This window comes from Oncorhynchus mykiss, chromosome 28 (assembly GCF_057628025.1).
Source record: "Oncorhynchus mykiss isolate SJ-2025 chromosome 28, ASM5762802v1, whole genome shotgun sequence".
Lineage (NCBI taxonomy): Eukaryota > Metazoa > Chordata > Actinopteri > Salmoniformes > Salmonidae > Oncorhynchus > Oncorhynchus mykiss.
In genome coordinates, this window is record NC_143049.1 from 22,702,254 (window position 1) to 22,730,146 (window position 27,893).

General features: G+C 40.5%; 1 protein-coding gene across 1 annotated transcript; it reads right to left on the reverse strand.

Annotated features, from left to right (window-relative positions):
• Positions 1–16,573: 16,573 nt before the first annotated feature.
• Positions 16,574–26,113, reverse strand: plk3 (polo-like kinase 3 (Drosophila)). The gene is made up of 15 exons (XM_021589495.3): positions 25,757–26,113; positions 24,894–25,001; positions 24,666–24,782; positions 24,435–24,564; positions 24,135–24,222; positions 23,935–24,030; positions 21,793–21,991; positions 21,326–21,452; positions 21,114–21,223; positions 20,544–20,667; positions 20,228–20,311; positions 19,943–20,105; positions 19,662–19,791; positions 18,090–18,200; positions 16,574–17,990 (listed from the first exon to the last, which is right to left on the reverse strand). Exons 1-15 carry the CDS (start codon positions 25,964–25,966, stop codon positions 17,796–17,798), a joined length of 1,992 nt encoding a protein of 663 aa, XP_021445170.1. The 5' UTR covers positions 25,967–26,113; the 3' UTR covers positions 16,574–17,795.
• Positions 26,114–27,893: the final 1,780 nt, after the last annotated feature.

The window sequence follows — 27,893 nt, forward strand, 5'->3', positions numbered from 1 at the left end:
GTAAAAATTCCCTGTCTGATGTCAGTTAGGATTACCACTTTATTTTGAGAATGTGAAATGTCGGAATAATAGTAGAGAGAATGATTTATTTCAGTTTTTATTTCTTTCATCACATTCCCAGTGGGTCAAAAATGTACATACACTCACTTTTTATTTGCATACACTCAATTAGCCTACACTCAATTAGTATTTACATACACTCAATTAGGACATCAGGGTTGGTGGAGTGTGCTAAAGCAGTGATTAAAACAAACTTAGGGAGGAGGATTCTGATGTTAACATGCGGCAGGTAGCCTAGTGGTTAGTGCGTTGGACTTGTAACTGAAAGGTTGTAAGATCAAATCCCAGAGCTGACAAGGGAAAAAAAAAAAAATAATAATAATCTGTCGTTCTGCCCCTGAACAAGGCGGTTAACCCACTGTTCCTAGGCCGTTATTGAAAATAAGAATATGTTCTTAACTGACTTGCCTAGTTAAATAAAGATAAAAACCAAGGCTTTTATGGTTAAAGAAGTCAACAAATGAGAGCGCCAAGGGACACACAGGACACACATTGTTTAACTTAGGTAAAATGTTTCAGGTAGCCTTCCACAAGCTTCCCACGATAAGTTGGGTGAATTTTGGCCCATTCCTCCTGACAAAGCTGGTGTAACTGAGTCAGTTTTGTAGGCCTCCTTGCTCGCACACGCTTTTTCAGTTCTGCCCACACATTTTCAAGAGGTTTGAAGTCAGGGCTTTATGATGGCCACTCCAATACTTTGACTTTGTTGTCCTTAAGCCATTTTGCCACAACTTTGGAAGTATGCTTGGGGTCATTGTCCATTTGGAAGACCCATTTGCGACCAAGCTTTAACTTCCTGACTGATGTCTTGAGATATTGCTTCAACATATCCACATAATTTTCCATCCTCATGATGTCATCTATTTTGTGAAGTGCACAAGTTCCTCCTGCAGCAAAGCCCCCCCACAACATGGGTGGCCTTTCAGGTTATGTCGATATAGGACTCATTTTTACTGTGGATATAGATTATTTTGTACCTTTTTTCCTCCGGCATCTTCACAAGGTCCTTTGCTGTTGTTCTGGGATTGATTTGCGCTTTTCGCACCAAATTACGCTAATCTCTAGGAGACGTCTCCTTCCTGAGTGGTATGACGGATACGGGTCCCATTGTGTTTATACTTAAATACTATTGTTTGTACAGACGAACGTGGTACCTTCAGGCGTTTGGAAATTGCTCATAAGGATGAACCAGACTTGTGGAGGTCTACAAATTTTTGGGGGGGTGGGTCTTCACTGATTTCTTTTGATTTTCCCATGATGTCAAGCAAAGAGGCACTGAGTTTGAAGGTAGGCCTTGAAATACATCCACAATTACTCCTCCAATTGACTCAAATGATGTCAATTAGCCTGTCAGAAGCTTCTAAAGCCATGACATAATTTTCTGGAATTTTCCAAGCTGTTCGCGTTCTTAGGAAACTATGCAGTATTTTGTTACAAGCATTTCGCTACACTCACATTAACACCTGCTAACCATGTGTATGTGACCAATAAAATTTGATTTGATTTGAAGTACAGAGAGATCCTTGATGAAAACCTGCTCCAGAGCGCTCAGATCCTCAGATTGGGGCGAAGGTTCACCTTCCAACAGGACATTGACCCTAAGCACACAGCCAAGACAATGCGGGAGTGGCTTCGGGACAAGTCTCTGAATGTCTTTGAGTGGCCCACCAGAGCCCGGACTTAAAACCAATCAAACATCTCTGGAAAGACATGTAAATTGCAGCGATGCTCCCCGTCCAACCTCAGAGAACTTGAGAGGATCTGCAGAGAACAGTAGGAGAAACTTCCCAAATACAGGTGTGTCAAGCTTGTAGTGTCATACCCATGAAGACTCAAGGCTGTAATCGCTGCCAAAGGTTCTTCAACAAAGTACTGAGTAAAGGGTCTGAATACTTATGTAAATGTGTTATTTAAGTTTTTAATTTTTAATAAATGCGCAAACATTTCTAAAAACCTGTTTTTACTTTGTCATTATGGGGTATTGTGTATAGATTGATGAGGGGAATAAACATTTTAATCAATTTTAGAATATGGTTGTAATGTGACAAAATGTGGAAAAAGTCAATAGGACTGTATACTTTCCGAATGCAATGTATACACACATAGAGTGGGCTTGACGCTCTGCTGCCTTCTAAATATACCATCCAATCAAACCAAGATAAATAGCAGAAAGAAATAAGCAAATGAACAGCAATCTTACTAATAGAGGTGTTAAATGTCACAGCTATTTTAAAAATAGCCACATCAAGTCTTTCTTCACACTATCAGCTTGTATAAAATATATATCAACATGGAGACACACTAGCATACAGTACACAAGCCAGAGGTGCAATTAAAGGTCCAAAGTTTCCATAAAATTAGACAGTAAATACCAAACTTATCTCCACGCTCATAAATCGTTCTCAACAGGTGTTTTATGTTAGTACAGTAGTTGTTTAACCGACAAAGTTATGAGGTTTCTAATTGCCCTCAGAAAGTGTGCTTTCTATATTACGGTGACGATTAGGTCTCTCTTATGGCCCATTGCCTTGTGATTCCAGGGAAGACAGTCATTTTACCCCCAACATATTACAGTAACTGCATAAACCCACAGTATGTCTGATCTACCAAGAAAAAGTGGTGGGGAGTTCTGGCTCGTGGAGGGGAGGTCCACCTGGGACAGCCCCAGGTAAGTAGGTGGACTGACACCCCTGTCTATCTCATCACTAGAGAGACTACAGAGGCCCAGTAGGAACATATGAGGAGGAGGACATTGTGGGGAGAGCCACAGGATGAGCAACTATGTGGGTTTTCTGCTGCGTCAATTATACCTTGTTGTCCCCAACCTCCCACAAGTTCTCCTTCTCTCTTATGTGTATGCTGTGTTTGTTATATCTAGGTTATATGTCATGTTCCTTCTCAAATTTCCCTAATTCATTCAGTGACTAAAAACATGCCCCGTCACTAGACCGAAACCCGCTCCTGTAGTGAATGTTCTATGTCATCCCCAGCTACGGTGTCAGACTGTTCCTTGGTTATCTACCATGTGTTTTACAGTTAGTTGTTGTACCCTGCTCAATGCCTGTGGGTCTTCAAGTAGATCAGTGCAATACGGTTACCTATATTGCTAGATTAGTTGGCACACAGGCTTGAAACAAGTCTGCATCGTACTGTTGGCATGTGCACACACATCTTGAAATATGGAACAATAATTATATGCCTGCTCTACATACAACATATGATCAATAATCTTGTTGATAAGATCAGTATTGGAGATGATTTGATGCCCCTTATCGTACTCTGTCATTGATTAATAGGCCTAGTATAAGTGATTTATTCCTATCAATTAAAGCTCTCACTCGGCGCTCTGCATTATAACAGCATCCATATGGTGACCTCTTCTTCATCTTCTTAGTCTGGACCTGTATTCTTACTGGCATGTCATGCAATAACACACTCTAACTCAAGCTTTATTTGTGTTTAGTCTATCCATCAGACATCAGTCCTTTATCTTAATTCTTTCTGGAAACTTCCTCTAGACCAAAAAGGAAAAAAATCCCAAGACTCACAAGATTCACAAGACATTTTGTCTTTCTATAAATCCTGATGTACGGTTTAGGTATAGGGGAAATGCACGGCAGGAACTTCCCCGGCTGTACTGTAAATCAAATGACATTCCCTTTGTAGCTTCCCAAAATATAAAGGTTAGAGACAAATAAATCTGCCTGTTTCTCCCAAGCCCAAAATAGGGCTAAACACATAGTTGTAACGTGAACTGTTCTGATCTGGGCTGAACTTTGTTCAGCTAGGAAGAAGTGAGGGAGGAGAGACTCTGTCAGAATGATCAACAGTGCAGCAAGGGTCGGAATTCCCCCTTATCTAGTGTCTAGAATCTTTCTCTGGCACACAGCACATGACTGTTTGAGTTTCAGAGAAAGAAAAACAGATAAATACAGTCATTCTAAAAATACATTCGGGAAAGAAACACACCTACTTTCATATTTAGCATCATGACATTATTCCACATTACACCAAAATTAGCCCATTTTGATGTAGAACCTACAATATTTTGGTTTGAGACTGCTTTTCAGCTGTAATGTCCTTAGGCAGAATTGAATTAGAGCCTAATAAACGTTACAGCCTTTAGGGATTTCCAATAAAATCCACAATACAAACAATAAACAATGGGTAGCATTCAGACATGAGACAGACTTAACAGCCTCTTTCATAGGCAGCAACAGTGCTTCACCTGAAATAGTGCTCGAATGCATCTCAAATGGCATCCTCAGTTCTGGAATGTGTCCCAAATGGTATCCTAAGCACTACTTTTGACCAGAGCCCTATGGCCCTGGTCAAAAGTAGTGCACTATATAGGGAATAGGGTGCCATTTGAGATGCAAATCAGACCTCTGGAGACATAATATCTGATTGTGAATGTCAGTCACATTTCTACATTTCACAAGACTGCAGCTGCCAGAGATAAGTAAATATTGCAATTAATAATGCAGGCTTTCTGCAAGAAACAATTCAATAATTCAATAAAATATATACAGAGCGCAGACTGAAGGAAAAGCAGCCAACAAGTGCTCAGCATATGTGGGAACTCCTTCAAGACTGTTGGAAAAGCATTCCTTCATGAAGCTGTTGAGAGAGAGTGGGCAAAGCTGTCATCAAGGCAAAGGGTGGCTACTTTGAAGAATCACAATTATAAAATATATTTAATGGTTTATTTCATAGTTTTGATGTCTTCACTATTATTCTACAATGTAGAAAATATTTAAAAAATAAAGAAAAAGCCTTCAATGAGTAGGTGTGTCCAAACTTTTGACTGGCACTGTATATTTAAGATATTATATAAAATACATATTGTGGGTGTGCAGTTGCTTGTGGAGATCAATGAACTATCAACTGTACTATCAACTGTACTGACAGCAGAAGTCATGCTTATGACCAGCACCCACGTAAAACAAAGCAACACAACAACAGAGTCTGAGGGATGCATTTGGTGCAGTACTTTCCATCATATGTTGCAGTGCTTTCCATCAGCTCTGCAACACCTCACTTTTATTGGCAGTTGAAGGTGAATGCAGTAGACACTCATAAATACATATACAGATGAAAGCCATTTTAGTGTTGATATCATTTCAACCTGATGCATAGTTTTACTGTAGCCTACTTTGGTTGGGAAATGAGCAAGCATCACAGATCATAAATTAGGACAGATCTTCAGGCAGATCATACATGAAGACAGATCATCAGATAGATCATACATGAAGACAGATCATAAATGAAGACAGATCTTCAGACAGATCATAAATGAAGACAGATCTTCAGGCAGATCATAAATGAAGACAGATCATCAGGCAGATCTTACAGCCATCCTCTAACTCTGTTTGAAAGTGTACTGTACAGTATGTCATTTTGTCAGCATACACTATATCTCTGAGTCTAGACCTATCCCACTGGGCACATCATCTCATTTCAACGTGGATAATTAGGTAATATTTGGTTAGGATGTTGATCATTGAGATTACAACCTATATTCACCCACTCAAAAAGATTAGCCAAAAGTTAGTTGAATTTCCAATGTGTTATCACTTTCCTTCAACCATCTAAAAGCACAACCAATTTCCAATGGAAAAACAATGTCTGATATTTTGTTTATTTATACAACAGTTCAATGTGTTATCAATGTTCTTCATCTAATAGCACAACCAGATTACCTGGATTGCAGTTGAGATTACATTCAAAGTACATGGTGCAAGTGATCGATGCAGTTCGATATTCTGCGCAGATTATTACAACAAGAGTGAAGATCTCCACAGACCTGCGACAACCTATGCATGCTGTCTTGAACAAGCACGCTTTGTATGATTACATAAGAAGAAATGTATAGTACAGTAACCTCAATATGTGGCCATGGATGTGTTACTCATTTTAAGGTTGAATGCTACATTAGTTTGTAAAATGTCCTTAACTTTCCGCTATTTACTGTATTACAAAAGACATATTGAATTGTGTTTGATTGACAATGCAACCAAATATCAACATTTAAAGGGAATGTACAGTATCTGCTGCTTGGATAGTTCCATCTAAGCCACTCGCTTAATCCTATTCTTGAACTTTTATTTGAGGTTGAGTTGGAGACAAGAATGTAACATTTTAATGTGTTAACTTGTCGACAAGTTAGTAGGCTATTTATTGCATTTCAAAAGGGATATTGAATTGTGTTTGATTGTCAACACCCAAATATCAACATTTGAGGGAGATGGTATCTTCTGCTTGAATAGTTCCTTCTGTGCCACTGACTTAGTCTGGCTTTAATTTTAGTTTGTCTACAAATTAATAACTGATATGTTGGATTCACCTCTTCATCTCAACCAACAATATAAGTTAAAGAATATGAATAAATCACCCTTTGCCTTGAAAATGCCCTTTTAATAAAGTTTGATATATTTATATTCTTTAACTTTGATTTTTGGTTGAGATGGAGGCTTGAATCGAACATATCAATTATTAATTTGTAGATCAACTGGAAGTAAAGGCAGACTAAGTCAGTGGCACAGATGAAACTATCCAAGCAGAAGATAGAAACACAATTCAACATCACTAAATATCATTACATTTTAAATCAACCAGAGCTTGAAACCCTAGACCTATTGCATCTCTATTTTTAGTTGAATTCTGGGTTGAATTCAAACAATGGCTTTTTATGACTTTGCAAATGCTATGCAGGCCTAAATAGCATCATTGATGATATATGAGGGATAAAGTATGGTCACATTTAATTTAATCTGTTAAACCTACCCTTTGAAATTACTTCGATAACCAACAGTGAATGTGTTTAGCTAGGCAGGGATTGGTTTAAACCCTGAATGGGAGACCAAAGGGTAGCTCAAATCAAATCAAATCAAAGTTTATTTGTCTTGTGCTCTCGATGTTGCAGCTGTAGAACCTTTTGAGGGTCTCAGGACCCATGCCAAATCATTTTAGTTTCCTGAGGGGGAATAGGCTTTGTCGTACCCTCTTCACTACTGTCTTGGTGTGTTTGGACCATTCTAGTTTGTTGTTGATGTGGACACCAAGGAACTTGAAGCTCTCAAACTGCTCCAATACAGCCCCCTCGATGAGAATGGGGGTGTGCTCTGTCCTCCTTTTCCTGTAGTCCACAATCATCTCCTTAGTCTTGGTTACGTTGAGGGATAGGTTGTTATTCTGGCACCACCCGTCCAGGTCTCTGACTTCCTCCCTATAGGTTGTCTCTTCGTTGTCGGTGATGAGGCCTACCACTGTTGTGTCATCTACAAACTTAATGATGGTGTTGGAGTTGTTCCTGGCCATGCAGTCGTGGGTGAACAGGGAGTACAGGAGGGGACTGAGCACGCACCCCTGGGGATCTCCAGTGTTGAGGATCAGTGTGGCAGATGTGTTGCTACCTACCCTCACCACCTGGTGGCAGCCTGTCAGGATCCAGTTGCAGAGGGAGGTGTTTAGTCCCAGGATCCTTAGCTTAGTGATGAGCTTTGAGGGTACTATGGTGTAAAAAGACACTGAGCTGTGGTCAATGGATAGCATTCTCACATAAGTATTCCTTTTGTCCAGGTGGGAAAGGGCAGTGTGGAGTGCAATAGAGATTGTGTCATCTGTGGATCTGTTTGGGCGGTATGCAAATTGGAGTGGGTCTAGGGTTTCTGGGATAATGGTGTTGATGTGAGCCATTACCAACCTTTTAAAGCACTTCATGGCTACGGACGTGAGTGCTACAGGTCTGTAGTCATTTAGGCAGGTTTCCTTTGTGTTCTTGGGCACAGGGACTACGGTGGTCTGCTTGAAAACAGACTTAATCAGGGACATGTTGAAAATGTCAGTGAAGACACCTGCCAGTTGGTCAGCACATGCCCAGAGCACTTTTTTATAGACAGTCACAGGTGCTTCCTGCTTAAATTATTGCTTGTAAGCAGGAATCAGGAGGATAGAGTTGCGGTCGGATTTACCAAATGGAGGGCGAGGGAGAGCTTTGTACGCGTCTCTGTGTGTGGAGTACAGGTGATCTAGATTTTTTTCCCTCTGGTTGCACATTTAACATGTTGATGGAAATTTGGTAGAACTGATTTAAGTTTCCCTGCATTAAAGTCTCCGGCCACTAGGAGCGCCGTCTCCGGGTGAGTGGTTTCCTGTTTGCTTATTTCCTTATACAGCTGACTGAGTGCGGTCTTAGTGCCAGCATCTGTCTGTGGTGGTAAATAAACAGCCACGAAAAGTATAGCTGAAAACTCTCTAGGCAAGTAGTGTGGCCTGCAATTTATCACAATATACTCCACTTCAGGCGAGCAAAATCTAGAGACTTCCTTAGATTTCGTTACCCCCCCTTGTCTTACCGGAGTGTGCTGTTCTATCTGTAGATAGATCAATTCTCCAGTAGGAGGTGCTGCCCAGCCTATATATTTTTTCTGGTTGTGGATATAATGTTGAAGATCTGATGTTGTTTTAAAGGTACAAATTCAACATATTTTATACAAAGTTTGTCTATGTTGAAATTTGATTACCATGATGACATAATTCTAGGGTTGAAATTTCACCCTCAAAAGGACTTTTTTCAAATCCAATGTATTTTCCTTGTTGATTCCATATCACAAAATACGTTAAAAAAATACGTTGAAACAGCATTAATTCAAACAGTTTGTGCCCAGGAGGATATTTGTTTATCAGGGAGAACACCACTTTGAATTATTTTCTCCCTGATGAGAGAGACAATAAGACTTTCTGAAACAGTGTGTCCACACCCTTGAATAATGTGGAGACACCTTGTCTGACATACTGATCTAATCCCCTAATGTCTTTGGCAAATGCTGCTGCTGACACATCAAAATACACAGACAAAAAATAGAGGGGTAGAGTTTAAACCGTGCCTTGAATGCTCTACACACCATGAAGACGAGAATGGATAATGCAGATAGTCAGTCAAAGCAAGGGATTATTTGTATTTGTATTTATTATGGATCCCCATTAGCTGCTGCCAAGGCAGCAGCTACTCTTCCTGGGGTCCAGCAAAATTAAGGCAGTTAATACAATTTTAAAAACATTACAATACATTCACAGATTCACAACACACTGTGTGCCCTCAGGCCCCTACTCCACCCCTACCACATATCTAAAGTACTAAATCCATGTGTATGTATTATGTGTATGTATTATGTGCGTGTGTGTGTGTGTGTGTGTGTGTGTGTGTGTGTGTGTGTGTGTGTGTGTGTGTGTGTGTTGCTTCACAGTCCCCGCTGTTCCATAAGGTGTTTTTTCATCTGTTTTTTAAATCTAATTTTACTGCTTGCGTCAGTTACTTGATGTGGAATAGAGTTCCATGTAGTCCCGGCTCTATGTACAGAAGTACTGTGTGCCTCCCATAGTCTGTTCTGGACTTGGGGACTGTGAAGAGACCTCTTGTGGCATGTCTTGTGGGGCATGCATGAGTGTCCGAGCTGTGTGCCAGTAGTTTAGACAGACAGCTCGGTGCATTCAACATGTCAATACCTCTCATAAATAAAAGTAGTGATGAAGTCAATCGCTCCTCCACTTTCAGCCAGGAGAGATTGACATGCATATTATTAACATTAGCTCTCTGTGTACATCCAAGGACCAGCCGTGCTGCCCTGTTTTGAGCCAATTCAATTTTCGTGGCACCTGACCACACGACTGAACAGTCGTCAAGGTGCGACAAAACTAGGGCCTCTAGGACCTGCCTTGTTGATAGTGTTGTTAAGAAGGCAGAACATCGCTTTATTATAGACAGACTTCTCCCCATCTAAGCTACTACTGCGTTAATATGTTTTGACCATGACAGTATACAATCTAGGATTACTCCAAGCAGTTTAGTCATCTCAACTTGCTCAATTTCCACATTATTTATTACAATTTTTAGTTGAGGTTTAGGGTTTAGTGAGTGTTTTGTTCCAAATACAATGCTTTTAGTTTTAGAAATATTTAGGACTCCTTGCCTCCCACTCTAAAACTAACTGCAGCGCTTTGTTGAGTGTTGCACTCATTTCATTCGCTGTAGTAGCTGATGTGTATAATGTTGAGTCATTCACATACAGTGCCTTGCGAAAGTATTCGGCCCCCTTGAACTTTGCGACCTTTTGCCACATTTCAGGCTTCAAACATAAAGATATAAAACTGTATTTTTTTGTGAAGAATCAACAACAAGTGGGACACAATCATGAAGTGGAACGACATTTATTGGATATTTCAAACTTTTTTAACAAATCAAAAACTGAAAAATTGGGCGTGCAAAATTATTCAGCCCCTTTACTTTCAGTGCAGCAAACTCTCTCCAGAAGTTCAGTGAGGATCTCTGAATGATCCAATGTTGACCTAAATGACTAATGATGATAAATACAATCCACCTGTGTGTAATCAAGTCTCCGTATAAATGTACCTGCACTGAGATCATGAAGAACAAGGAACACACCAGGCAGGTCCGAGATACTATTGTGAAGAAGTTTAAAGCCGGATTTGGATACAAAAAGATTTCCCAAACTTTAAACATCCCAAGGAGCACTGTGCAAGCGATAATATTGAAATGGAAGGAGTATCAGACCACTGCAAATCTACCAAGACCTGGCCGTCCCTCTAAACTTAATGGTACATCTATGACATCAGTCAGTCAATCCCAGGTCGATTTAGAACAAATTGATTGCAGGCACTTGAGCTGAGCAGGGTTCACATAAAGGGAAACATGGAAATTACTAGGATGTGAGACAGTGAAGTGAAGTGAAAACAGTTCTATTAACAACAAAATAGCAATTTAATCCCTGCTCAAGAGCATTTCATTATAATGGTAAATTAGCACTAAATCAAACACCACTGATATAAATACAAGGGAGGGCACAAATGTCATGTGAAAAATGATGTGTTTTCACATATAAATCAGCTGGCATACTGACCAAAATTTCAACCAACATTTCCCTAAACAAAATCAAATGTATAGGCTCAGTCTCTGAAACAAATAAAAATGCTAAATCAAGTCTCTGTTTTAATAAGGAAACAGTGTATTTTCCCTCCAATGAAAGTAAATGTTTAATCCAGTTAGAAATCACTAAAAATGTGCAAAAATCATAACAAATTAAATAAGGATTAATATTACCAGTTCAGTTGCCCTGTTCAGTATTTGAGAGCGTCTCACTTGTAGCACATGAGGAAAACTAGGCCTTTAAATAATCAACTGGGTGTGTTCAGTTTGCTTCAACGCTTGCTACATTATGTGGCGGTTTGTACCTAAACGATTTGCACCGTACTTCAACAGAGGTATGTTTGCTCCCGTTTGGTAGGTGTGGCTAGATCAATATGGGTGTGACCATCTGAAATCGCAAAACTCGTGCAGGACACCATATGGTAACTAGCTTCTAGGCTAATATAATCACACCGTTTTTGAACTGGTCGTTCAGTACAGTTACTCTCAGTTACTCTTTCTGTCTCTTAAAATGTTGCTTAACCCAGAACTAAAATCTCATGTAATTTGGTCAGATGATTGATACCATTTATGGTTGCATAGTCTTCCCACGAGAGAATAGTTTCTAATAAACGTTCAGAGTCCAACGGTTCTTCTATTTAACCTTTATCTGACCAGGTTGGTCAGTTCTGAACTATGTCGTTGTCAGTTGACTACATCTCTTCTACAAAGTTAGACATTTTGGGACACATGCAAATACATCCATGGAAATCACATTTAGAATAATGCATTTAGCATTCAAATGATCCTCCCTGAACATGCAATAAGTAGCATGCCATGATTATACAAAAGCATATTGGCACATACTGGTACTGTATGAAAGGAATGATGAGAAGTTGGAACATCAAGCTTTGAAACAGCTTTGAAAAAGATGCTGTGTTCTCCTTAGGGAAATATTTGAGTGTTTATTTATTTATTTTTTTTACCAGAAAGAGACTCTCCGCCAAAACTGAGTGGCACTCCAAAGAAATCCGTCAGCTTACTGCAGAAAGGTCAAAACCGAGACAAGGATTTACAATCACTGATAACAAAGTGTGCCCCTAGCTCTCTGTTTTGTCTCTCCATGGCTTACTGTGCATGAATCACCAACATGATGTGATTATGTTTTAAACACAGAGAGCATTGGATAAAGGGATGTATGTCTTTTCAGTTACAAAATACAGGATGCAAACATCCAATCACTGTGGGTTGTCAACACATTTTAATGGTGCCTATTGTATACTTTAGAGGTCACACAGAAGCCATGATTAAATTAGATGAAATATGCATCATCTTGACTCAATATTAATAATTCAAGGCAACAGAATCCTTGAGTTTGATAATGGATAAAAACAGTAAATAGACAACATTACAGTTGTTCTTCAACCTCAGTTCTGAAGAGTCGCAAGGGTCTAATGATCACCTATTGTTACTAAAACTGTGGACTGGCTGGTATTTCTATGCCATGTCAGGTTTTAGCATCCTTTGGCCAATAGGCCATAGAAATGATAGAAATGAATAGAAGGCATTCCTGAAGTGGTTGGAGTCAATACATTTTCCCTCCCACTCCCATCACATAGATCAAATAAAAAATATATATTTTTAATCTAGACAAAAGCAAATAAAACCCGACCTTGCAAGGTCTTCAAAGTCTGACAGAAAAGTTCCCTTAGCTATAGTATATAAACATATTTTCCATTCAAAGGAGAAGTCAAGTCATCAACCTCTCTCCTCTCCTCTTTGTTGTTCAACATCAAAGTTATTGATCCCTATCAGCTTCAACAGAACAGACATGAAAGTGAGCAGAAACCCTCCGTTTCCATCTGAAGATGATACTGCAAGACCTTGGAAATCCCTGAGTCATCCCTTCAGAAGCCCTCAGAACTATTCTGCAGCCCTGAAAATAGGGAGGTACATTATATGCCTGGTACAGTACAGTACATGCGACCGTGAGGAGATAACATTGTTAATTAGCCAAGTTAATTATATGGTCCTCTGCTCATCAGTGCTTCTGCCCTTCTTCTCTTCCTCTGATGTCACAATGTTAAATGCCTAGAAACTGAACAGACGGAATTCAGTCAGAATTATTCTCATGGATGCTTTGGGGGTATTTTTGGTTAGAGTAAAACAATACCCTCCTTAAAAACTAAGAGGGATTCTCATTTGTACTAATGCATTACTCTGAATGCCCTGAAATTAAAAGCAAAAGTGACATTGCAATTAAGCATTTGGAATAGCACATTTAGCTTGAGTAAGGCAGGCGTAAACCCACTCTCTCTCCCAATGGGTGGCAGATGCCTTTTGATGACCACCCGCTGGTGCCCCAGTTCCGCTGCTGGATGTTGCGAGTGTGCCGAGTGGCACAGAGGTCTAAGGCTCTCAGTGCAAGAAGTGTCACTACAGTCCTGGATTCGATTCCAGGGTGTATCCCATCCGGCGTAATTGGGAGTCCCATAGGACGGTGCACAATTGGCCCAGCGTCGTCTGGGTTTGGCCATTCTGTTTTTAATGCAATCAAGTGAGAGATACTCTGGAGTTAGCTAGATCCCCAGTCCACATCATACACACTCTCTTCCATGGGTTTCTGTGGCTGCGTTTACACAGGCATCCCAATTCAGATTTTTTTTCCCCCACTAATTAGTTTTTTGACCAATCACATCAGATCTTTTCACAACAGTTCTTTTTCAGAGCTAATCTGATTGGTCAAAATACTAATTAGTGGAAAAAAAAGTGTAAATGCAGCCTGTTACTCAGATGTATAACCTGGCCATTCTTGCCTACCCAAATGATCTTAGGCTACATTTACACAGGCAGCACAATTCTGATCTTTATTTCACATTTAAAAAATTCAGAGGTGGTGATGCAGTTCAGAGGTATAGTGGTTCCTGGGAGCATGGGGGTAATGGAGTCTTATGAGTGAAGATGTGGGAAAGAAAATGGTATGTTTTAAATTGTGAATGTGAATGTGATTTGTGAATGTGTTCCTAGGCCAGAGTGAAAGGCCACCCTGAAAAGGTGACCCTGCGAAACCATTCTTTAGTTTATTAAATCTTTGATAAATGCCTTTGTTGTCTGCCTCTACTTCACCCTGGTTGTTTAACCCATATCCTAAAGAACCTGTCAATTTTTCACCTCATGACACATTTCGGCTGTGTTTACACATTGCAGACCAATCCTGATCTTTTGCCAGATTTTTGGCAAAAGAGCTGATCTGATTGGTCAAGACCAATTAGTGGGAAAATATCCAAATTGGACTGCCTGTGTGAACCCAGATTTTTGTGCTTTATAAATACAAAGCCATCGTACGATAGGGAAGGTCATCTGTTAATCATGCATGAATCTCAAAACTAAATAGTCCAATGTAATGCTATATCTCCAACACCAATGCTATAGAAACTCAGCAATGAAATACCCTCATGATGGATCCTGTTCACTATTCCAGTTATTGACAATGTCATATTCATCCATTCGTATAGGTAATTCTTAATCGAATGATTCCAAAGACAGCAAACACAGACAACACCATTGATTCAGAGGGTCACTCCTTTTAGGTTAAATAAAATGATTTGCCATGACAGCAGCAGAGGACGTGGAAGTAAGTCACCCACTGGGCAAAAACCAGTTGCTTACGTGTCATGGGTTAAGCAACCAGGGTGAACAATGTATCTATGTGATGACTTTGAATCAACGCGGAAACCTGATTGGATTTGCAGAAGACATCAAGGTAAGGGGATTTCGTATTTTTTTCACCAGATTTCTACCGAAATTCAATGACAAGGTGAAATGTTTTGTTGCTTTTACGAGTTTATCATAGTCTCTCGGGTGGATTTAAAAGGTAAAGTCACATTAATATTACTGTCGTTATTGGTTGTAGCGGGCTAGTGACAGTAAGTCCATTTGTTGTTTTTAGGGTGGGTGTGGTATATATGCCACCAGCTACATGGTTGACTCATTTGAAGAGAAGTGGAGGGTAGTAGCTACTGCACAGAATGATTGTATATAGTGACACACATGCAACATAACTTGTTTTTCCAAGTGAACATATTTCCCTGTCATGTTTTGTTTAAAAAGCGAATTCTCACCTGCTACTGTATGCATGTTCTTACATACTGTACGTAGCTTTAAAGAGGCTATTTAAAGCTACTGTTGAATAGGAGAAATTGGACTGAATGATGGCATTTTACACATCATGCTGATAGGAATTCATGGCGGTTTTAGCCAATGGGATGAAACTAGCAGAGTTAAAGTAATCCAAACTACTTTGGTGTGGATTATGGAAATTGAGAAAGAACTCGTGACAAGGTTTATGTCCGATTTACATTTTATCTAAAGACCATTTTCAAGCTCCACGTGGGAGACTTTAATACCATAGACAAGTGAAATCAATAGTTCAAGACAGATTGATTCCTCTGGCACAGAATAGTGATGAATTGAATGCACCAGCATCTTTGTACAGTACAGCTCCCTTGACTTTCAGGTCTGGCTTGATATAACTCAGCAGCCCCCGGCCCAGTTTAACCAGCAAGCCACAGAACCACGGGGGTCCGGGAGCGCCACCCACAACACCCCCGGCTCTATTCCTGAGGGGCTTCCCCGGGGCCTGTCCCCCTATACTTATGCTCTTTTGCACACCAATGTTCCTACTTGCACATCTATCGCTCATGTTAATTTGCGCAACTAATTACGTCGCTACTATGGCCTATTTATTGCCCTCACACTGTATATACATTTTGTTGACTGTACGCTTGTTTATTCCATGTGTAACTGTCACACTGCTTTGCGTCATCTTGGCCAGGTCGCAGTTGTAAATTAACTTGTTCAACTGACCTACCAGGTGAAAAATTAAAAAATAATCCTCATCCAGGAGCCAGCAACCGCAACTACCCTTTCATGCAGGGACTCGATCATCCTGACAAACACTTTGGCGGTTGGCTTCAGGGCAGTCTGGCCAGCTTCTTGGTAGCCTGTCCAGGAGATCCAGCTAGAGAACACCTAGAAGACCAGGGAAGGGCCATCTTTTTAAAGCCAGTAAGGTCCAGAAGCTTGTGCAAGCCATGCTGGATAGTTAACTGGACAGACTCCGGCAGCCATCTTGTCAGACAGTGAAAAGTCAACGATAGCATGTACCGTGCAAGACTGGTGCATCAGGTCGTGGGGCAGAACAGGAGACCGGACCCATGGGTGGCCAGTTGCCATCTGTGGGACTCGCAGCCTGATGACTTTGCAGTTGCCATGTTCCAAAAACCCTCATTTGTTCCTTGGTCCAATAGGTTTCTTGTGTGAGTAGTAGGCACTGAGTGACAACCATTCTAGTTCACCTGGAAAAATGCTGGTAATTTCCTAGTTCCTAGGGCCAGAAAATCAATTCTAATGTTTGGCCAACACTTGTTTGTGGATGAATTTGTTTTTGCGATTTGCATTTCACCAACACCATTGTCAAATGTTGAGCTCTTGAATAGACATTTTGCTCATGGGGAAAAAAAGCAACCATTCAGTTGTAGTTCCAGATTAAAGTCAAGCAAATTGTCAAATAATTCAAAAAGGCCAATGTGATTTCCATAAACTTTATTTTACGCCAATATAGCACAAAAGTGATCATATTGAACATTTCCCATGTGTCAAGACCATACAATTACACAATAAATAAATGTTTAAATTAAATAAATACAGGACATTGTGCACAAAAATAAAGATTCTGAAGCAGATGCTTTCAAAACATTGGATTTGACAAGACATTACCTGGAAGTTGTATAATACTTGCACTCATGAATCACAGTTTAAGGATCCAACTCTGGGTAGAGACGGCAATGTAAACCAAAGGATGGTACAGTATGATAAACACAATACTTATATATATATTTTTTTTTACATACTGATATTACAGGGTTATATACCATTTTATCAAAAGCTTATACCAGGTAGTGACACTAGTGCTATTCAGACATTTGAAGTTAACCAATTCCAAGTAAAAAGTCCTTGCCTCCGTAGACCATCTCATGCCACCACATCCACATTCAAAAAGGGCTGTTATTGCACAATACAGGCAGACATCCCTCAAAGGCACTTTATCCCCTTCGCCAAACAATGCAATGTAGCGCAGCCTTTTTCAACTGAACACTAAAAATCTATATTACCCAGTTATGGTTAAAAAAAATAACCTTCTGGTATCTATAGCTAAAAACTAGTGGTAAAATTACTGCGAATCCAAAGAAAGTGAAAGTTGTCACACCCATTGCCCTCCGTATGCTGTTGTGTACCAATTAGTGAAGTGTAATTATCATAAAAAAGGCAAGCAATGTCAAAGCATAAAAAAAGCGAAGACGAACTTCACAGTTTTGACATGGGGGGGGGGTCACTTGGCAGCTTGTGATCCCACTGCCATTTCAGAATCAGGTCTGAGCATGAGCTGAGAGAACAGGGTCAGGTTTGTGTACATGAAGTGAATCAAGCCAGTAGTGTGATACTGTAGTCAGAATATAGGTTCATTCAAAAACAAACAAGGGCACCATAGTCCAAAGAGGCCAGACACTAGCCTAAGATTGGGGAGGATTCCCTGAATGAACAGAGCCTCCTGGTCATTTGCTCCCAGTGGGAGCAGAAAGCAGCAGGTTGGTTGAGACTTGGATGGCGCCCAGAGTCATGGCCCTGGGGGGGTGAAGTTTTCCCTAGGTACAGAGCCATGATCAGCATCCCCTCCCCCAATCCTAACCATTAGTGGGGAGAAAAATTTGGCGTCTCGGGGCAACATCACCTTCCTTGAGCTGTGGAACCATTATGAATCTCCGTGATGTTGGAGCAGCTGGACCACGTAGCGCATGCGGTGCCTCAGCTCAGCAGAACAGCCCATTTCTGACAGCATGCTCAGGAGGTATGTGTAGGAGACGCGTTCGCGGCTGATGTAGGTCAGTAGGTAAGAGTCGGAGGACTTGCACAGGATGATCTTGGTGTGGTCGGTGTAGAAATTCACCTGGGGAGGAGGAAGTTAAATAAAGTCACGGGGCATAATTACAGTGCTAAGCTACCACAAGAGGGTTTTGGAACTGACAGTGTGGCTGTAAGGCCTTACCTGCAGGGTACCGTTGTTGAAGAGCATCACCAGAGCATGGTCGGTCTTCACCCACTGTAGAAGGAGTGGCGGCTGGGAGGGAGGCTGGTCTTCACAGTGGAGGTCGCCACCCTGGAAGAGACAAGAAACTTGTTACATTACAACCCCATTTAGATCATAAAACTACAGTGGCTTGGGAAAGAACTCACCCCATGGCATGCATCCTATTTTGCTGCTTTACAACCTGGATTTAAAGTAGATTTTTGGGAGTTTGTAACATTTGATTTACACATGCCTACCAGTTTGAAGGTGCAAAACATTTACATTGTTCAAGAAAAAACTGCTCCAGCTCCTTCAAGTTGGATGGGTTCTGCTGGTGTACAGCTCTTTAAGTCATACCACAGATTCTCAATTGGATTGAGGTTTGGACTTTGACAAGGCCATTCCAAGACATATTTCCCCTTAAATAACTTATTGCTTTAACAGTATGCTTAGGGTCATTGTCCTGATGGAAGGTGACCCTCCATCCCAGTCTCACATGTCTGGAAGACTGAAACAGGTATCCCTCAAGAATTTCCCTGTATTTAGCGCCATCCATCATTCCTTCAATTATGACCAGTTTCCTAGTCCCTGCCAATGAAAAACGTCCCCACAGCATGATGCTGCCACCACCATTCTTCACTGTTGTGATGGTGTTCTTGAGGTGTTGGGTTTGCACCAGACATGCCAAAAGCTACATTTTAGTCTTGTCTGACAAGAGTACCTTCTTCCATATGTTTGGGGAGTGTCCCACATACCTTTTGGCGAACAAAACGTGTTCCTTTTGTCTTTCAATGCATTTTTTTCTAGGCACTCTTCTGTAAAGCCCAGCTCTGTGGAGTGTACGGCTCAGTGGTCCTATGGACAGATACTCCAATCTCTGCTGTGGAGCTTTGCAGCTCCTTCGGGGTTATCTTTGGTCTCATGATTAATGCCCTCCTTGCCTGGTCCATGAGTTTGTGGGCAGTCCTCTTGGCAGGTTTGTTGTGGTGCCATATTCATTCAATTTTTTTTATACTGATTTAGTCGTGCTCTGTGGTATTTTCAAAGTTGGGTTATAAAAAAATAACCCAACCCTTATCTGAACTTGTCCACAACTTTGTCCCTGACCTGTTGAGAGCTCCTTGGTCTTCATGGTGTCGCTTGCTTTGTGGTGCCCCTTGCAGAATCTGGGGCCTTTCAGAACAGGTGTATATATACACTGAGATCATGTGACAGAGCATGTGACCCTTAAATCAAGTCCACCTGTGTGCAAACTAATTATGCAATTTCTGAAGGTAATTGTTTGCACCAGATCTTATTAGGGGGTGAATACATATGCACACCACTTCTGTTTTTATTTTAAACAAGTTCATTTTCTAATTTCACTTGACCGATTTGGACTATTTTGTATATGTCCGTTAAATGAAATCCAAATAAAAATCTATTTTATAGAGTGGTTGTAATGCAACAAAATAGGAAAAGCAGAGGGGGTGAATACTTTGTCAAGGCACTGTACACCCTGATCAGTCATGCCCTGATAAGGTGGTTAATAGAGAACCTTCAATGCCTCACCTCCATGAGGTTCTGTTCCATGTAGTTGGCCATCAGCTCCACGATCTGCTTCTGACTACAGAGCTGCTCTGGTAAAGCACTGGCCTGGAAGGTGAAGTGTTTGTTGTTGGTCAGGCAGTAGTGCACAGTCCTGTGGGGAAGACAATGGCGATGCATTAAACGAGACGAGGGTTTGAGACATTGAAAAGGCTACAATAAACCAGCAGAATACAGGTTGGCAAATCAATAAACTAAGGCTAATAACTGCTTGAATATAATTTATCAAGTTGAAAAGGACTTACTTGCGTTGATCACACAGACTCAAGTGTGTCCCCTCATTGAAAAGCACACCAATGTTTTGATTGGAGAGCTGGTAGCCAAAGCCATATTTGTTGGAATAATCAACCCACTTTGTGACCCAGATAAAGGATTTGGGCCTGGAAAGACATGGTGGGTTTCTTGTAGCTAGAGAGGAAGACACTCATTTAGAAATGTCTCAGTAATAGAATATTTCTGTATAATCAACTTGTTTAAATGCCATTTGAAGTATTGTACTAGAATAGTTTGTGGAGAGGCTTAAAGCTCACCTGCAGGCATGGCAGACAAACAGCTGTTGAGGACCTTCATGGCCGACTCCGCTATAGACGCAGGGGTAAGGCCATCTTCACACGCTTGAGAGAGGGGAGGGTGAAGTTTAGTTGAAATCCCCACCAACAGTGTGACAGTCTGGCAAACTGATTCAACTACTTATGCCACTTAAATATAATCCATGTAGATTAAAAGCTGTCTCGGCTATACATATGGAAGAGATCTGTTAGTGGTCCATTATTGGCACATCACCACATTTAAAGCATCACGTTCAGCAATTGAGGTTCATCAAACTGAAGCCGAGTAGTGACTTACGTTCTGTACTGCTGGCCACCGTGCCTTTAAAGGAGCGTGATGCTGCAGACTTCCTGGACTCCTCCTCAGCTGGTGTATCCAGCAGACCAGAGCTGACTTGCTGGCCTACCGTGGGAGGGGGAGCCTGAAAGAGGAAACAGCGGTCATGAGCAGTTGTCCTTCCTTACAAAGAATGGCACATGAGCCAAATGCAGTTTGTTGTATTGAATGACCGCTACAGATGCCAGGAGGCTGGGAGAACTATGATTTACAGAGTGCATATGCAATTGCATTTCGTTCCACAGGCCTGATTCACAAACCTTTTAAAAGATGGATCAAGCCATCACCCAGAATCTCCCCATAGATTGTCTGGCTGAAATGGGATTCTGCTAAGTACAGTACAACACTATTCTAAGACATCCACTACTATGGCTGCCCTCTGACAGTCCCTTGATGGTCTAGGTCTCTTGCTTCATCTCAGCTAACAAGCAACACTGCTGAATTGTTTGAAAGTAATTAACCTTAAGTCTAGCCTGCACTATAGAAAAGTTTAGCTTATGCTAAAAATAATCCATCCTTCAAAATACATACCTCATCGGTGCAAACTGTTTTGTAACTCATCTGGCGACTGATGGAGCATTTGACGATGCCTGACACAAGCTTGGAGATGCTCTCTCGCTCTTCACAATGGTTCTTCTCCACTATAAAACCAAACGTGTTAAATTATACCCTGATTCAATAGTTAATCCTTGGGTTAAACTGCAGCCTTTTGAAGGTCAGTCATGACTTGCCACAAAGCTTACCTTTGGATTTTCTCTTGCCAAAGAGACTCTTGGCCATCTTTGTGAAAAACCTCTTGGCAGGGCTGGGCGGGTTGAGCTCTGGCACTGTCACACAGCTGCTGGGAGGCAGTTTATCCGGGGTGAAAGCCTGAAAAAAAAAAGTTTAGATCGGGGAAACTGCAAGGTCAGCAATTCAAGCAACCACTTAGCGCAATTAATACTGCCATTCTCTCAAGTCACTCTAGTCAATGGGCACGTGCTGTTATTCCTAGTGTGGCTCTAGAAAGTACACTTCATATCCAAGGCTCAGCCCTCCAATTGTACACAAATTGCATCTAAAGATGAAGCATAATGCAATTGGAATGTCATTCAAAATACAAGTACAAATCAAGGCATTGGAGGGGGCTAAAAATATAATCCAATAAGTAGAAAGCTTTGGGAATTGGTGCTGTAAAGTCACGCCTAATTCCAGGGCATGGGCCACATACCTTGGTGAAGAATTGGTGGTTCAGGATTTGGTCTAGTGTAAGGCGGTCACTGGGGTCCTTCTGCAAAATGCCAGAGATGAGCTTCTGAGCCGCAGGAGACAGGGTCGAGGGCAGGTTGTATTTCACCTCCTTGATACACTTGTATGTCTCCTTCAGGTCAAGGGTTTCAAAGGGAGGGTTCCCGCACATCAGTGTGTACCTGGTTGAAGCAAATCAAAATATTAAGTCGCCGCACAGCCAGTTGATTTAAACTGTTGACACATTCCTCTATTTGAGGAATGTTATAAAACCTAAACACGCTTACCCATGGTCTACCTCATCACCCTTAAACTAGAGGTCGACCGATTAAGATTTTTCAATGCGAATACAGATTATTGGCAGACCAAAAAAAGCCGATAATGATTCATCGGCCAATTTTTTAATAATGACAATTACAATACTGAATGAACACTTATTTTAACTTATTAATAAAATCAATTAAGCCTCAAATAAATGAAACATGTTCAATTTGGTTTAAATAACGCAGAAACAAAGTTGAAGTGAAAGTGCAATATGTGCCATGTAAGAAAGCTAACTTTTAAGTTTCTTGCTCAGAACATGAGAACATATGAAAGCTGGTGGTTCCTTTTAACATGAGTCTTCAATACTCCCAAGTAAGAAGTTTTAGGTTGTAGTTATTATAGGACTCTATACCATTTGTATTTCATATACCTTTGACTATTGGATGTTCTTATAGACACTATAGTATTGCCAGTGTAACAGTATAGCTTCTGTCCCTCTCCTCGCTCCTATCTGGGCTCAAACCAGGAACACAACGACAACAGCCACCCTCGAAGCAGCGTTACCCATGCAGAGCAAAGGGAACAACTACTCCAAGTCTCAGAGTGACGTTTGAAACGCTATTAGCGCGCACCCCGCTAACTGGCTAGGCATTTCACATCAGTTACACCAGCCTAATCTCAGGAGTTGATAGGCTTGAAGTCATAAACAGAGCAATGCTTGACGCAAAACGAAGAGCTGTTGGCAAACCGCACGAAAGTGCTGTTTGAATGAATGCTTACGAGCCTGCTGCTGCCTACCATCGCTCAGACTGCTATAACTAAGTCTATGATTTGTTAGAACACAGAAATATGAGCCCTTTTGGTCATTAATATGGTCGAATCCGGAAACTCTCGAAAACAAGACGTTAATTCTTTCAGTGAAATACGGAACCGTTACGTATTTTATCTAAGGGGTGGCATCCATTTGTCTAAATATTCCTGTTACACTGCACAAGCTTCAATGTTGTCATAATTACGTAAAATTCTGGCAAATTAGGCGGCCCAAACTGTTGCATATACACTGACTGCGTGCAATGAATGCAAGAGAAGTGACACAATTTCACCTGGTTAATGTTGCCTGCTAACCTGGATTTATTTTAGCTAAATATGCAGGTTTAAAAATATATACTTCTGTGTATTAATTTTAAGAAAGGCATTGGTGTTCATGATTAGGTACACATTGGAGCAACGATACGCACCGCATCAATTATATGCAACGCAGGACACACTAGAAAAACTAGTAATAACAACCACGTGTAGTTAACTAGAGATTATGATTGATTGTTTTTTAAAAGATAAGTTTAATTCTAGCTAGCAACTTACCTTGGCTTACTGCATTCGCGTAAAAGGCAGGCTCCTCGTGGAGTGCAATGAGAGGCATGTGGTTAGAGCGTTGGACTAGTTAACTGTAAGGTTGCAAGATTGAATCCCAAGCTGACAAGGTGAAAATCTGTCGTTCTGCCCCTGAACGAGGCAGTTAACCCACCGCTCCTAGGCCATCATTGACAATAAGAATGTGTTCTTAACTGATTTGCCTAGTTAAATAAAGATTAAATAAATGTGTTAAGGGGGAGGCCAAATCCGTGTCCAAAAATACAGATTTCCTATCGTTTTGAAAACTTGAAATCGGCCCTAATTAAAATCGGCTATTCCAATTATTCGGTCGACCTCTAACTTAAACCATTTGAATAAACTCAATTGTGTATATAATTTACATTCAAGGCCTAAGTAGGAGCTGTAGCACCATAGAGCGAAATGTGACAAGTACGCACTTAGTCAAATACGATGGACACCAAAGGACAACCATTCCAAGTATACTTACATTACACAACCTAGTGACCAGACGTCAGACTCGGTTCCATGGCCCTGCCTGTTCAACACCTCGGGAGCAAGGTAGTTTGGCGTTCCACAGATTGTTCTGAGGAGAAACCATTTGCATTAGAGTCGTTGTTCACCTCGGATTGGCTTTGAAGGAAACCTGAATATTCAAAGGAATGGGACACATTCCACCAGATGACTTACTTCTTCCTCTGCTCGACTGTTTCTAACTTCGCAGCAAGCCCAAAGTCTCCCAAACGCAACTCCATGTTCTCATTCACAAAGAAATTGCCTGCAAGGGCAACATTTGTCAAGTCAGTTTTCCCAGGCCTCACACGAGGAATAGTTTGAAGTGCTTTGATATAAAAGTACAACCAAATAATGACAAATTCAAAACATGCCATTGAGATTTTCAAACTGAACTGAATGAGAGTTCAGAGAGCACCACCATTGTGGTAAAATAATCCAACGATACATCCTATTCCACAAATCACCCTTACACACCTAATTTGAGATCCCTGTGAAGGATGCCTCTGTTGTGAAGGTACTTCAGCCCAGATATGATCTGCCGGAGGTAGTAGCGCACTTCTGGGTCTGTCAGTGTGTGTCTTGCTTTCCAAATGTGTGCCAGGGACTACAAAGACAAGGTCAGAGTGCTGTCAGTACCCAGTGAACACCCTTCAGAATGTCTGCACAAGCTGTACCACCACAGACCAAAGCAAGCGCACAGCTCACCTTTCTACTGCAGAGCTCAAGGAAAATATAGATGTTGTCTTGGTCTTCGAAGTGATGGGAGAACTTCACCACATGTTTGTGATGTAGGGTTTTGTGAAGTTCGATTTCATTTGTTATCTGTCAGAAGAGTAATAAAACAGCCACCCAAAATATCAGTAGGAATAAAGACTAAGCATTTTTGGAAAGGAGTTAAGTCTGCAGATGATTGACAATGAAATGTGTCCTTACCTTATCCCTCTGATGAGGTTTTGACACCCTGCTCTGTGGTATCACCTTCACAGCATACATTTTGTTGCTGGAAAGGTCTGTCATTTCATAGCATCGTGCAAAGCCACCCTTTGAAGTAAAACACACTACAAATCAGTATCGGCCATAATCTGAACCATAAAAATAGCTGTTTACAGCGACATGTCTTTCCATGCATTTCATTTGTTTATAATGAAATGCAATTCGAATTAGGATAATGCGACTGCAGCATTTTAACAAAAAAATGTTCCTCCTCATGCGGCAGCAGACAGGCGAAGATTTTTGACACCGCGCTGTGTTGATACATTGTATCATGATACAAGATGCATTTAGAATATGTACATTTTATCAACTAATTAATTATCAGTGACAAGTCCGGCGTTACATCGCATCATTACAACTGGCAAAAGAACCTGAACTATCCTCATGGACGGCTTATTTAAAAAAAAAAAATAATTAAGGCGGCTGGGAGATAGCCTACCAATGACCTCAAAATAAAGTCAGAAGAGAATCTCGATAGCCTAGATTATACCTCGCTACTAACCCAGCTAGAGAATTAATGAAGCTGGAAGAGAGTTTGTCATACCCAGCACGTGGTCATCATTCCGCATTGAAACAATCACATTTGAGGTTAACGTGTAGCCAGCCCTGTCTTACAGAACATGCGAACCAACCGGGAATAAATCATGCCAATGAATGAAAGTTGCCACGTTGTAACACTGACGCAGCAATAGCCAATCTCTTCATACTACCATCAAGACACATTGTCAACAGAACGGTGTCTAAATAATTGATTTGTGTGCGATACATAGCAGCACATAGATCAAATTGATATAATAATATACCTTTCCCAGAAGCTTTCCTTTGCTGTAAGATTTTCCTGTCTTGGAATCAGTCACCACCTGGGCGAGATCTGGTTTGATTTGTTCCGATTTTGTCTTGTTCGGTTTAGTAGGAAGAATAACTTGGCCATGTTCTGGACAAGGTTTGAATAGATCCGGATTCATCGTGAGACATGAAGTACGCTGAGAGGTGGTAAAACACGCAGTATTCATTCATCCAAAAAAATAGATATTCTACAACAATCCTCAGATTTAACAATTTATCCTTTTAGCGGTGTTGTATCCTGAACTCCAACTCGTATACATCTGACATGCCCGGGCTGAAAATTCCGCAGCTATATAAACTGTCCCTGACGTCACAGAAGTGGGCGGGTGAATAGGTGGCTCATTCCTAAAATGAACCAACCATATTTGCTCGAAATACTTCTCAATCAAAAATGATTGAAACAATAAATGTGATTTTTATGTGTGTGTGAAATACTGAACGTCCTCATGAACAATGTATCCAGTCACGTGACTGTATTGATTATACTGCTGTTGAATGATATGATTTTTTTTTGAGAGACAGACGGTTTAAACCTGTCATATAAAATAGACAATACATTTTTTTTCACATTATCAGAGCAACAACACTATCATACAGCGGTGTAAAGTACTTAGGTAAAAATAGTTTAAAGTACTACTTAAGTCGTTTTTTGGGGTATCTGTACATTATTTTACTATTTATATTTTTGACAACTTTTACTTCACTGCATTCCTAAAGAAAATGATGTACGTTTTACTCCATACATTTTTCCTGACAGCCAGAGGTACTCGTCACATTTTGAATGCTTAGCAGGAGAGAAAAATTGTTCAATTCACATACTTATCAAGAGAACATCCCTGGTCATCCTTGTGATAAAGTGCTGTTCGTTGATTGCTGTTTTTATTTTATTACATGTAATTTAATTCCTAAAATACTGGTTACATTGTAATTTTTAAGACAAAATCATACTAACAAGGTACGTGAGCAAATATATATTTAATCGTGAATATCCATGTCATGTTGATATAGAATAATACGTGTGACGTGCTCTGATAGAATAGCAGTGGTGGGAAATGTACCCAGTTGTCATACTGGAGTAAAGGTAAAGAAAGATACGTTAATAGGAAATGACTCAAGTAAAAGTAAAAGTCACCCAGTAAAATACTACTTGAGTGAAAGTCTAAAATTATTTGGTTTTAAATACACTTAAGTATCAAAGTAAATGTAATTGCTAAAATATACTTAAGTATCAAAAGTAAAAGTACAGGTACAAAACGTTTTACAGGTATATATCGTTTTAAATTCCTAATACTAAGCAAAGCAGACGGCCACATTTTCTAGTTTTTTTCATTTACAACTAGCCAGTTGCACACTCCAACACTCAGACATAATTTACAAACGAAGTGAGTCCTTCAGAAAAGAGGCAGTAATATCACATTGACCTTATCCCTTGGCTGAACATATTGAGGCTGTCTACTCATTTCACTTCTGACAGTGAATGGAAAGTGATTCCAGATGCCACCTAGTGGAGTAAACATTGAATGATTTCAGCATGAACTATACCACATTCGGCAGTGGGGGTACGGGGGTCCGGCTTTAAATGTACGCATGAAAGTTGTAATAGTAGAATGCACAAAGTGCAATTTCGAACTTGGGTAGTGCATCATCGTTTCCTCTTGTCATGTTAGTCATTGCATACCTTAGCGAGCTATTTATAACTTGTCAGAAATGTCCAGATCAACTAGCCCATGTCAGCGAACGTGTTTTATTTAGTTTTTTTAGCCTATAAATATTGCTGTGATTTTTTTGTCACTCAAATATCACATGAATACACATTAGACATGGCAAAATGTATAGAATTGAAAGGAAAATAGCTTTAAACATGCAAAATTCTCTACACCAATAAGAGGGGTGTGAACAGCTTGTGTCATGAACAGGGCTTGTGACCATAGAAATAGTCTAGGGGTGCACAGCGGTGTTCCCTGATGCTGAAAGGGGGGACAGCAACGCAAAGTGTCTGGATACAGCTTTTAGCAGTGGTATATTGGTCATATACCACAACCCCTTAAGGTGCCTTATTTATATTATAAACTTGTTAACATAGTAAAATTATTT

Coding starts and splice junctions, on each gene's coding strand:
- plk3 (XM_021589495.3), bottom strand. CDS start 25,966: ATGAATACTGCGTGTTTTACCACCTCTCAGCGTACTTCATGTCTCACG. Junction 25,002..25,756: donor AAGGAAAGCTTCTGGGAAAG/GTATATTATTAT, acceptor TTTACTTCAAAG/GGTGGCTTTGCACGATGCTA. Junction 20,312..20,543: donor GGTGGCCAGCAGTACAGAAC/GTAAGTCACTAC, acceptor CCCTCTCTCAAG/CGTGTGAAGATGGCCTTACC.